Source organism: Cydia amplana, chromosome 7, assembly GCF_948474715.1.
Source record: "Cydia amplana chromosome 7, ilCydAmpl1.1, whole genome shotgun sequence".
Lineage (NCBI taxonomy): Eukaryota > Metazoa > Arthropoda > Insecta > Lepidoptera > Tortricidae > Cydia > Cydia amplana.
Genome location: NC_086075.1, coordinates 8,124,181 through 8,136,303, shown reverse-complemented (window position 1 = coordinate 8,136,303; position 12,123 = coordinate 8,124,181). Strand labels below are relative to the sequence as shown.

Genomic DNA, 12,123 nt, shown 5'->3' with positions numbered 1-12,123 from the left:
CTGCAGACATTTTGGACTAGTCATTAAGTTTTCACTGCTGTCGGCACTCCCGGAGTGCAACCCGTTGTTTTTTCTGTGCATTTGTTTAGTGTGCGTGATCAGCAAAGCTATTTTGACTCGACAAATTCAAATAAGTCGAAATAATATGCTTAGACATTTATGTAGTATTTTCGATTCGACTTTTTATCCAGTAAACATTTTAAACTAGCTCAGATTTTCAGAACTTCAATGCTAAGCCCGTGGTTTTATTTTGGATTATTTTGCTAGCTCGGGTATCAATATTAGCCAGAGGTTAAACAACAACTTGCCCCCTTGTAAAACAAATAACTATTTGTCTATTTACTCGTTTGTGTGGATGTCACAAGCAGAAGTGGCGTCACTACGTTCGTATTATTTAATCTGTGATAGAGGTCAAGTTCACCGCATATTGCGGATGGCATTCACCCTTTTACACAAAACAATTTAGCCCACTTCACCCTCTCGTAAAATCTCCGCTCTAAAGATTAAACTACTTTAAACGAGTACTTCGAACAAAGGATTTCTGTTAGCCCTTCCTTCCTTGGTTGTTTTAACCAAGGAAGGAAGGGCTAACAGAAATACTTAAAAAGTTTTAGAAATATTTAATAAGATGCTTTGTAAAGGAGACAACTCAATAATAAAAACTGTTTATCATCACACTCTTGCCTTCGCTCTGTTTTGTAATATATGATATAACAATAGCAACAATTTAAATACTAACTTAAATAATGAGTTACTGGAGTATGATAAAGTAAACGGTGGTACAGTGTAAACAAATTATTTCAAAATATAAGATTTCGCTTAATCTCTCGACAGCTATTTGTGGAAATGTTGAGAAAAGAATCTTTATATAAAAACTAATCGTCCTATTTTTACTTGCCTCTATATCAAAATATATTCTATTCTTTTACTTCGAAGTCACCAGCTGAAAATAACCCTTGTTTACCCCGTCAGGTCTACTGTGAATTGTTGGAAACTTTTTCCAGTTTTGTTTGCGGTGGCGACACGTTTGCGTCGCGCCGATAGGGAAATCAACTGTCAAACGCTAAGTGACGGCCGAAGTTTTAGTTACGAAGTTTACTTAGGTACTTGCATTGTATGATTTAATAATTATATTGCGTAGGTAGGGCAATTCGCCAGTAACTGGCCACCTGTTAGTAGTGGCCACCCTAAACTAAAAATGATTCTATTCACCTAAAAACAGAATTCATTTTAGTATAAGCAGCCTTCAATAACTAGCCAGCACCTTATATGTACTAAAAAGAATTCTGTTTATAGGTGAATAGAATCATTTTTAAATATCTGGGTGAGCCAGCTTCGCTCGGAAAACATATAAAAACTCGAAAATGCGGGTTTTCCCAGAGATAAGACCTAGCTAGATCGATTTTTCGCCCCCGAAAACCCCCGTAATTTCATCGAAATCGTTAGAGCCGTTTCCGAGATAGCCGAAATATATATATATATATATGTAAAAATAACAACACCTTGAAGATATTTATCCATTTATTTTCTTGTCTTCTTCCAATTCACAATAATCTCTTCTCTTGACAACCGCCTGCTAGCACGACTCAACAACCAAAGAGAGCTGTCCGCCAAGTGTCTTTCTTTTTATACCCAACCAATAACAGTCTTCAATTTCAAACTACCCTTAACTTTAAAAACTTATTAAGTAGGTATGCTAGGTCTTATTTCAAACTACCCGTAACTTTAAAAACGAATTAAATAGGTATGCTAAATACCAAAAACCCTACACTCGTCCATCCTGACTCCGTGTATGTCCTCATACACGTGCCAGGTGGAAACCCTACACTTGGCCGACAGACTACGTATACTACTTAACAGTGGATACACTAATCGCATAGGATACGAAACAGTTTCAATCAGGCATCAGCAAGTCAAAATCTTAAAAACATCATCTAAATAACCTTTCGTATGCCTGCCACACAATTTGGACTAGAATTTACAGTCTCAAGGTTATTAATTCAGTGGTAAATTTTGACTAAAGCATACGAAGGGTTAAAATTGTTACTCTTCTGCCGGGGACATCCTGCTGGAGACGGCTCGCACCGGACTCTGGCGGCGCGAGGCGGGCTCCTGCTGGAGACGGCTCGCACCGGACTCTGGCGGCGCGAGGCGGGCTCCTGCTGGAGACGGCTCGCATCGGACTCTGGCGGCGCGAGGCGGGGGACGCCGGTAGAGGTGCGGCGCTCAACTTGCTAAAAATATCCAACATTGGGTTAATAATCACAACAGTGTACACCTTGACTAGTAATTCAGGGTAACAGATCATTAATTGCCATTTATTATTCGATTTTCATGAGTAATGATCATCTCTATCTGCAGGTAGATAGTACACGAACCAATTCAATTCTCGTGACTGAAACAACAGAGTACACGAACCAATTCAATTCTCGTGACTGAAGCACTATCAATCTTCCTGCCATATATAATATGAACCAGTTCAAATCTTTTCTAAAATGGTAGTACTTAGCTGTGTCAGCACACGAATCAAATCAAATTCTCGTGGCTTCAACATCATTTTCCATTATCATGTCAAGAAATCTTCAATTATAAACCTCACTCTTGAGACAGGAATATTTCCCGAGAACCTTTCAGTAACTTTAACCCTGACTATAATTTATAAAATATTACTATGATGAATAACAGCGATAATTAAGTAATTATTGTGTACAACTTGACCTATTATGTTCCCATTATCAATGCATTAATCATCTGGTACTAAAAACCTATACCTAATAGCTCCCCTCCCAATGTTTTCAGAGAAGGTCGTATATTCTAGCCTGTTAGGATTTATCCAAGCTGACAAAGTACTTAGTCCATCAATTGCAAGACGCGTTGGGATTTTCAGACTATTAGATTTTTTTTTATAATATGCATATTGTTTTATGAAAGACTTGAACAGTATATTAATTCGCTAAACGTCTTTACAGCATACCAAATCCCGCAGTTCGGGAATAAACATAGCACCTAAATAGGCGTGTTTCCGCAGAAAAAGGACCAGTAATATTCTCTCTACACGTTGAATTAAATAAATTATACGTTTCAAATGTTACATGGCAGACATAAACGATAGTATAGGGACAGATTACGTGGTCAGCATTTCCCCGCGCTATACGGAATGCCCGCCGCGCGACTTGCTCCTCAGTTGTTCCCCGGCTGTGTACTGAGAAATACACGTTCTAATTAAGTATTCCGGATTATCATTTATATACTCCCAGATAGTTAATTCCTATAACTGGTGACTTCCCGACATTTGACATTTAGTGAACCGTGAACTATTAACAGTGACAATTAGTGTTGGTGCATTGTTTAAACGGCTTTTAAAGGAAAATCTGGTTGAGTTATTTCGTAATATTATTTCGGTACGCGTGTGTGTATTACGGCCGGACAACTCCCCGCGCACCTGGGTAAACGGAAGCAAATTTAATTGTGTCGCAAAATGGAAAATGGAACCGCGACAACCATCGAGTTGTCAGCGATATCGCTTGCAGCGAAAATACCAGACTTCTGGCAGGACCAACCGCGGCTGTGGTTTCTGCAGGTAGAAGCGGTATTAGCTCAGCAGAAAGCAGGGGACCAATCAAACTATAATATGGTTATTGCTAAATTGGGAAAGCAGGCGATTCAGCAAGTTGCCGACATTTTGGAGAAACCACCGGAGGAGAATAAATTTGCAACATTAAAAGCCAGATTATTAAGTGTCTACGAGGAGACAGAGGCAAAACGATTGCAACAGTTAATGTCGGACATGGAGCTTGGTGACCAGCGCCCATCGCAGCTTATGAGGAAGATGAAGGACCTCGCAAGAGATAAGATTCCTGATGAGACCTTGACATATTTTTGGCAAGGTCATCTACCACCGTCGGTGAGGGCCGTTGTAGCGTCCGCAGATTCAAAAAAGATTGAGACTCTGGCAAGCATAGCTGATAAGGTAATGGAGACCTTCAAACCGAATGAAGTTGCCGCTATACAGAGTACTTCACGTCAATCACGCCAGAGTTCGCCGACAGATTTTATAACGGCAGAATTGGCGAAGATCAACAATCGGATAAATCAACTTGAACTTGCCAATAACCAAGGACGAGGTGGGACTGGAAGGAATAGCCGCAGACAAGGGCGTGCACGTAGTCGCTCACGCAACAACAGCCGCTCTTCAAGCCAGGATTCTAAAAACCAGGATTGGTTGTGTTTTTATCACTACCGCTTCAAGGCGAAGGCGTATAAGTGCGTTCAAGTAGCAGCAGTACTAGCTTGCGTAGTAGTAACTGCAAAAACCTGATGTTTTACCTATCCGTACCTTCCGACTTGTTCTAGAATACAATCAAAAATGTATACCATGGAATCGCATATTTTGTAACTGAAATATGGTATCATTTAACTACTGGGGTGATTACGACGACGTTGTAATTATGTTTAGGTTGTAAGAAAACTGCCCACGCAACATGTATCACCAATATCCACTCAGAGATTTCTTCAAGGAAATACTTGCGTAACATAAAATATTAAGAATAAATCTTTTAATTACGATTTGCGCACTAGTATAAATATAATTATCAAATTTCAAGTTCGGCAATAAGTAAAAGTATAAAAGTGAATTCTTTACCGCAATACGTGTCTTTAATAACCTTCCAGTTGAAATTAATATCTCTTATTATTAAATTATCTCTTTTAAAAACTGCCTCAATGGTAATTTACTATTATTTGACGAGTTTTTTATAGTTCATGCATTATTTAATATATCAGCTTATCTAGTAATGAGATAATGAAAAGAAAAGAAAAGAAAAGAAAAGAAAATATTTATTAGTAACATCGTTACAAGTCAGGTTTATAAATTTACATTTAAAGCATTATATAGTTATAACACTTATAACTAACATATCGTTATTAGTGTATAAATAACATCAACATTAATTTAGATATTACATTTTGTACATATATTTCATACATTTATTTATTGTTTAATAATTCATTTACATCATAAAATTGCGCCTGTAGGAGCCATTTTTTAAGTTTGCTTTTAAATACATGTGAGGAAGGTGCATCCCTGATACTGTCCGGTATCTTGCTGTATATTAGAGGGCCGAGGACATAGACTGACCGTTTGGATTTCGCGAGCTTGTGGGGCACGGGGGCAAGCTGGCCCGCGTTTTTATTGCTACGCAGACTATATTTTGTGTTTGCTGATTTAGTTGCAAACTCTTTGCTATTATTGTACGTAAATATTGCCACATTTTGGATTAGTAAAGATGGAAGTGTTAGTATGCTAAACTGTCGAAAGTACTCGCGAGCAGAGACATCGTCAGGGACACCTGCTATCGCCCGAACGGCTCGCTTTTGGAGTACAAATACCCTATGCCAGTCTGCTGCTGTAGCCCAAAGTTCGGTACCGTACGTGATATACGCGTGTACTGTAGCAAAGTAGCAGCTCCTGACAACATCTCTGGTCGCAGTACTAGCGAGGCGCTTCAGCGCGTAGCACGCGCTCCCCAGCTTGGCGCACAGCTGGTCGATGTGTGCGTCCCACCGTAGCCCGCTGTCTATAGTGAAACCCAAAAGTTTTGTTTCGGCTACCTGCTGGACAGCGTCATCACCGGCGCACACCGTCGATGGTTGGGTCACGTGACCGTTAAGCCTAAACTTCATCCAGAAAGTCTTACTTTTGTTGAGGGCTAACCCGTTCGCGTTAAACCATTGGCTCAGTTGGTGAAGGGTACTATTGACGTTTGTTTCCAATTGTTCGTGGGATGCGCCTGTGACGACAGCTGTCACGTCATCAGCATACATATAAATGTTGGGACCCTTTATGACCTGCGGGAGGTCGTTGAGGAGAATACTGAATAGGGTATTCGAGAGGCACGAGCCTTGAGGTACCCCGAGTAGGCATTTCATTTCCTCCGACCGAGCGCGACCGCCATCACCCACGACCACTTGGCATCTATCGGACATAAAAGACATAAGTAATGCTAGTGCCGGCCCACGAACACCATAGTGCCCTAGTTTGCGCGCGATAAGTCGGTGGTCGGCGGTATCGAACGCGCGCGAGAGGTCGCAGCACACCACGGCTACCTGCAGCGCGGCCTCTCGCGCGCTCAACACGTCCCACACCACCTCGCGTACCAGGTCGGTAGTCGAGCGCCCGTGACGGTATGCGAATTGTCTATCTGACAAGGTAGATTGTGGTATCCAGAATGATAAAAGTCTATTGTTAAGCCCGACTTCTAATAATTTACTGATGGCGGGTACCAGCGATATGGGGCGGTACGAGTTTAGGGCCGCTTTGGAGCCTTTTCCTTTGTATAGCGGAGTGACTTTTACCTTTTTGAGACTTACTGGTATTACAGCTTGACGAATACAGGTATTATATAACTCTGTAAGTACATAGGACAACGCTGGGCCCACGTACTGAAGAATGCTGGCTGAAATTTCATAAATATCAGTGCTGTTTTTTGGAGCAATGTGTATGCGAAGTATGGACTCCACTTCGTTAGGCGAGAAAGGTTTAAACCTCAAGGAGCGATCACATTCGGCAATATTGCTCAATATTGCGGACATCGAGTAGTCAGTATCAGGCGCGGGTGCACCGCACTTAGTAGCAGCTGTTATAAATTCCATATTTAGAGCGTCGACCGCGAGTTTTTTTGATGTGAATTTAAGCCCGTGATCGTCCCTTATGATTTCCGTGTAGTCCATACGCTCGCGGCACTTACGACCCAGCTCTTTGTTAATAACTCCCCACATACTTTTACATTTATTAGAGGCGTTACTTATAAGTTCGCTGTAATACTCAGTACGTTTACGTTTTAACATAGCGTTATATTTAGATGTTAAGGTGCAACACCGATCGGCAATATGTGTGTCGAGTGGAAATTTTTCTTGTAAATCGGCTATGTCGTGAATAAGAAGTTTAAGATTCACTATTTCTTTATCAATCCAAGGACATTTATTAAAACTCTGTTTTGATATTTTTTTGGGAAAACATATTTCAAAATTGTAAATTAATAAGTTAATTAATGCGGCTGATAAAGATCTGCAGTCTCCTAGGCTGTTTGCGACGACCTCTGGCCAGTCAATTGATTCTAATGCAGTAAAAAAACATCTTTTGTTGTTGGAGTTAATAATACGTCTAGGTATAGATGCACATTGTGCGGGCGAATTGTTTACAAGTGTTATCTTTTGCGCCGAGTGGTCGCTCAGGTGAGTGCTTACGTAATCGCTATACACACGGTCGGTACACATATTCGAATATACGTGGTCTAATAAAGTCGAGCTGTTGTTCTGTGTTCTAGTCGGGAAATCTATGTGTTGAGTAAAGTTCTGGCATGATAAAATATCTAACACCCGTTTTTTATTAGGAGAGTTTACTAGAAGGTCAATATTAGTGTCACCCATTATGATGGTATTTAACCCTTCGGTGTTTATTTTAGATAATAAATTGTCAAATAAATCGAAATATACAGAATCATTGGTACAGTTTGAATGATATATGGCTACTATTAAAATATTATGATCGATTAAATGGGTTGCGCATACATCAAAAACTTGTTGTACAGACATACCTGTTATGTCCGGCCTGTTAACGGCTTTCAGCCCAGATCGCACAAAGATGCAACTTCCTCCATGAGCAATGGATGGTCGGCAGTAATGAGCTATTAAGTCAAAATTATGTAACGTAACATATTTTATTTCACTATCGCGTAACCAATGTTCGGTAAGGATAAGAACGTCACATTTTAATTCATTGGATAATAGTACTTCTAACTTTTTAGTTTTATTATTAAGGCACCTAATGTTTTGGTGACACAGTGTGAGTATTTTGCTCGATACTGGCGGCGTCTGTGAGTGGCGGGGCGGGCGCTGCGCTGGTGCGGGAGCTGTCGCGGGCTCCAGCGGGCGCGCGCTCGCGCCCGGCGCCTCCTCGAAACCATTTACTGACCTTGGTTCCAGCAGGCCAATTTTCAGGGCGCATGAAGAAGTCGAAACTACTACCCGGCACTGAGATAGCAAATGATGCGTAGTATTTATGCTTTAGTTCCAGTTTCTGTACCTCGTATTCGCCGCTGTTATCTTTTTTCATCAAGTAGGTCTTTATTGCCGCTACAGAGGTGTCCGGTTTGAAAAAACATGCGTGGATTTTCTTAGGCCGTTCCGTGGTCTGCAACTCGTCATCCATTGGTCCGGTACCTGTGATAGTACGGTCGTATTTCTGATCATATCGATGGTTGCGTTTTTGTTTCTTATATGTCACAACTTGGAATGGTACCTCGTCAGCGTTAGTAATTGCCACCTCAAGTTGGTCTGAGTGTTGGTGGACTCGAATCTCGTCTGAGGAGGTGTCCGACGGGGTCGAATTTTGTATGAAGGGTGATGCCGCTGAGTGTTTATTTGTTTTTTCACTTGCAGTTTTTTGCACTTTACCAGCACCATTCGATGTTATTGGAGACGGATTTGGGGTTATGATTGAGGATCCGAAGGACAGCCTAGGTATTTTTGATTCATGAGAAATATGTTGTTTGGCGGTCGTCCTCAGATTCCCGGGCGGTGATGTTACGGGATTTTTTCTCGCGGCCGCAGCGTTCGTCGATCCGTTCGGTTTAAATTTGCGTGGCACAACATTGGTACCGTTATCACTACACTTCATACACTTATTCGTAAAATCTAATTTGGATAATTTGTCTTCTAACTTCTTAATATCGTTAATTACACACGAGATTTTTGTTTCTATTGGTTGTAGATACTTTTGTAGAACTTTTTCTAGGCTTTGTATGGTGGATTTGGCCATATTTTCGGTAAATATTGATTATCTTAGCGAGCAACGACGCGACCCGTGCTCGCTCGACCGGTTCAGCTTATGAAATACGGAATATAAGGAGACCAAATCTCTTCTTAATTATAATTCTCTGTCTTGAATACTTGTCTTCAGGAGAAAATCGAGCTGGGTGGGCAGATAGGGTTGGCTTCCCAGTAGGGTCCAGCGTCTCTCCACAGATCTTTGCCACAGACTTTTATCCAAAGCTTTTATCGCATAGAAGGTAGCATCCTATAGAAGATGTATAGAAGTCATGGTATAATAATATACTCCGCCTGGTACTCTCTTCCGAGATTCGCATGTTTATTATTGTACATCTATTTTTATCAAGTCTTAATTTAAACATAATATTTAAACATAATATTTAAACATAATATTTAAACATAATAATATAACCAATAAGAGGCCATCAATCCTCCTCGATCTCGGTTTAATTGTGGTGAGTTCTACAGGTTCAACCATGCACTCTTCATTATCGCTTATATTAAAATCATCATATTAAAATCATTTCAATGTAATGCTGCAACATTAACTGCAGTAACCTATGAATTTTAAAAATATGATTCAATAATTCAACGATTCAATAATTCAATAATTCAGTAATTCAACGATTCTACAATTCAATAATTCAACGATTCTACAATTCAATAATTCAACGATTCTACAATTCAATAATTCAACGATTCTACAATTCAATAATTCAACGATTCTACAATTCAATAATTCAACGATTCTACAATTCAATAATTCAACGATTCTACAATTCAATAATTCAACGATTCTACAATTCAATAATTCAATGATTCTACAATTCAATAATTCAACGATTCTACAATTCAATAATTCAACGATTCTACAATTCAATAATTGAACGATTCTACAATTCAATAATTCAACGATTCTACAATTCAATCAACCAACGATTCTACAATTCAATCAACCAACGATTCTACAATTCAATCAACCAACGATTCTACAATTCAATCAACCAACGATTCTATAATTCAATCAACCAACGATTCTACAATTTAATCAACCAACGATTCTACAATTCAATCAACCAATGACTCTACAATTCAATCAACCAATGACTCTACAATTCAATCAACCAATGACTCTACAATTCAATCAACCAATGACTATAATTCAAGCCCAATAACTATAATTCAAGCCCAATGACTATAATTCAAGCCCAATGACTATAATTCAAGCCCAATGACTATAAATTATGACTATAATTCAATCAACCAATGACTCGATCATTCAATAAACCAAACGACTCGATCATTCAATAAACCAAACGACTCGATCATTCAATAAACCAAACGACTCGATCATTCAATAAACCAAACGACTCGATCATTCAATAAACCAAACGACTCGATCATTCAATAAACCAAACGACTCGATCATTCAATAAACCAAACGACTCGATCATTCAATAAACCAAACGACTCTATAATTCAATAAACCAAACGACTATAATTCAATAAACCAAACGGCTCTATAATTCAATAAACCAAACGACTCTATAATTCAATAAACCAAACGGCTCTATAATTCAATAAACCAAACGACTATAATTCAATAAACCAAACAACTATAATTCAATAAACCAAACGACTCTATAATTCAATAAACCAAACGACTCTATAATTCAATAAACCAAACGACTATAATTCAATAAACCAAACGACTATAATTCAATAAACCAAACGACTCTATAATTCAATAAACCAAACGACTCTATAATTCAATAAACCAAATGACTCTATAATTCAATAAATCAAATGACTATAATTCAATAAACCAAATGACTCTATAATTCAATAAACCAAATGACTCTATAATTCAATAAACCAAATGACTATAATTCAATAAACCAAATGACTCTATAATTCAATAAACCAAATGACTATAATTCAATAAACCAAATGACTCTATAATTCAATGAACCAAATGACTCTATAATTCAATAAACCAAATGACTAATAAAACAAATGACTCTATAATTCAATAAAACAAATGACTCTATAATTCAATAAACCAAATGACTATAATCCAATAAACCAAATGACTCCATAATTCAATAAACCAAATGACTATCAATACTAGATACTAGATACTAGATACTCGATACTCGATACTCGATACTCGATACTCGATACTCGATACTCGATACTCGATACTCGATACTCGATCAATAAATAAACAAAGCAACAAATTAATCAATTCACAGAAAATGTGCCGTTAATGAGCTAATTATTGTCCAATTTTGTTTATAATCAGATGGCATTATAAATGTGGAGCTTCCTTGCAGTTCAAATAGAAATCACAAAAGTTGGTCAAAGGCCTGACCGGCTGAGAACCACTCATAGATCGTATCTATTATTTCGTAAGATAAGATATATACGCGTTATTATATCGCATTGACACATTTAGGCAAAAATTTCTCATAATTGGTACACAAGTAATAGTTTCTATCGGTTCATCAAATTTATTTTTCTCAACTTATCCTATGGCAATATATTCATCTTATACTTATGTTATATGTGCTAGATGTCGATGAACGAGATGAAGTCAAGCAATTCACGGTATCTAACACACATTACCATATCAAATCATTCATAATATAATAGTAAAAGTAGGTGTACATGACCTGATGTCCAGTGGCGCGTGCCTCTCGCTAAGGCTGTCGAAGCGGGGTTACTCCTGACTTTCACAACAGGACTCTGCTTCGGTCTGGATTCCTTTTTCACTGCCGCTGTTATTCCAGCTACATTCCCTTTCGCGAAGACCGAGGCTTCTGGTGTTCGCAAGCGCCGTTGATCATCATGAGTCATCGTCAGCCATATTCTCCAACAACTCGGCATGAAACGTAAAAGTATCCGGTGTTACATATACCTATATACTATATCATAATACTAACCTATAAAGGAATTATATGACAAAATAATGTTTAATGGTAGAAAAAAATGACTGAAAATTCAATGCCCCGTTTGCATAGTAAGCCATCTACTTATATTCCACAAATTTTAACATTAAGGATCAAAATCAAAACTCAAAATCTTCAATTAAATTGCGAGACCTGGTTATAAATCATAAATATCAATTTATCTCTGAAACTATGCGCCGTAGTGAAGAAATAATGAAAATTAAGGCACCCTTGAATACTCCAACCAACACATATCAAGACCCACGTGTTGACATATTCTGCCTAATTCCCACATGTGTGTGGGTAAGTAAGTAGCAAAGAAGTTAATAACTACAGTCGCGTA

The 12,123-nt window shown here is 38.5% G+C and overlaps 1 protein-coding gene across 1 annotated transcript; it reads left to right on the top strand.

The window, feature by feature from the left end:
• Nucleotides 1-3,478: 3,478 nt before the first annotated feature.
• On the top strand, nt 3,479-4,318 carry LOC134649755 (uncharacterized). The gene has a single exon (XM_063504586.1). The coding sequence runs from the start codon at nt 3,479-3,481 to the stop codon at nt 4,316-4,318; it is 840 nt and encodes a 279-aa protein (XP_063360656.1).
• The last annotated feature ends 7,805 nt before the right edge of the window (nt 4,319-12,123 follow it).

Excerpts from the sequence above, each read along its gene's own strand:
- LOC134649755 (XM_063504586.1), top strand. The coding sequence starts at position 3,479 with ATGGAAAATGGAACCGCGACAACCATCGAGTTGTCAGCGATATCGCTT.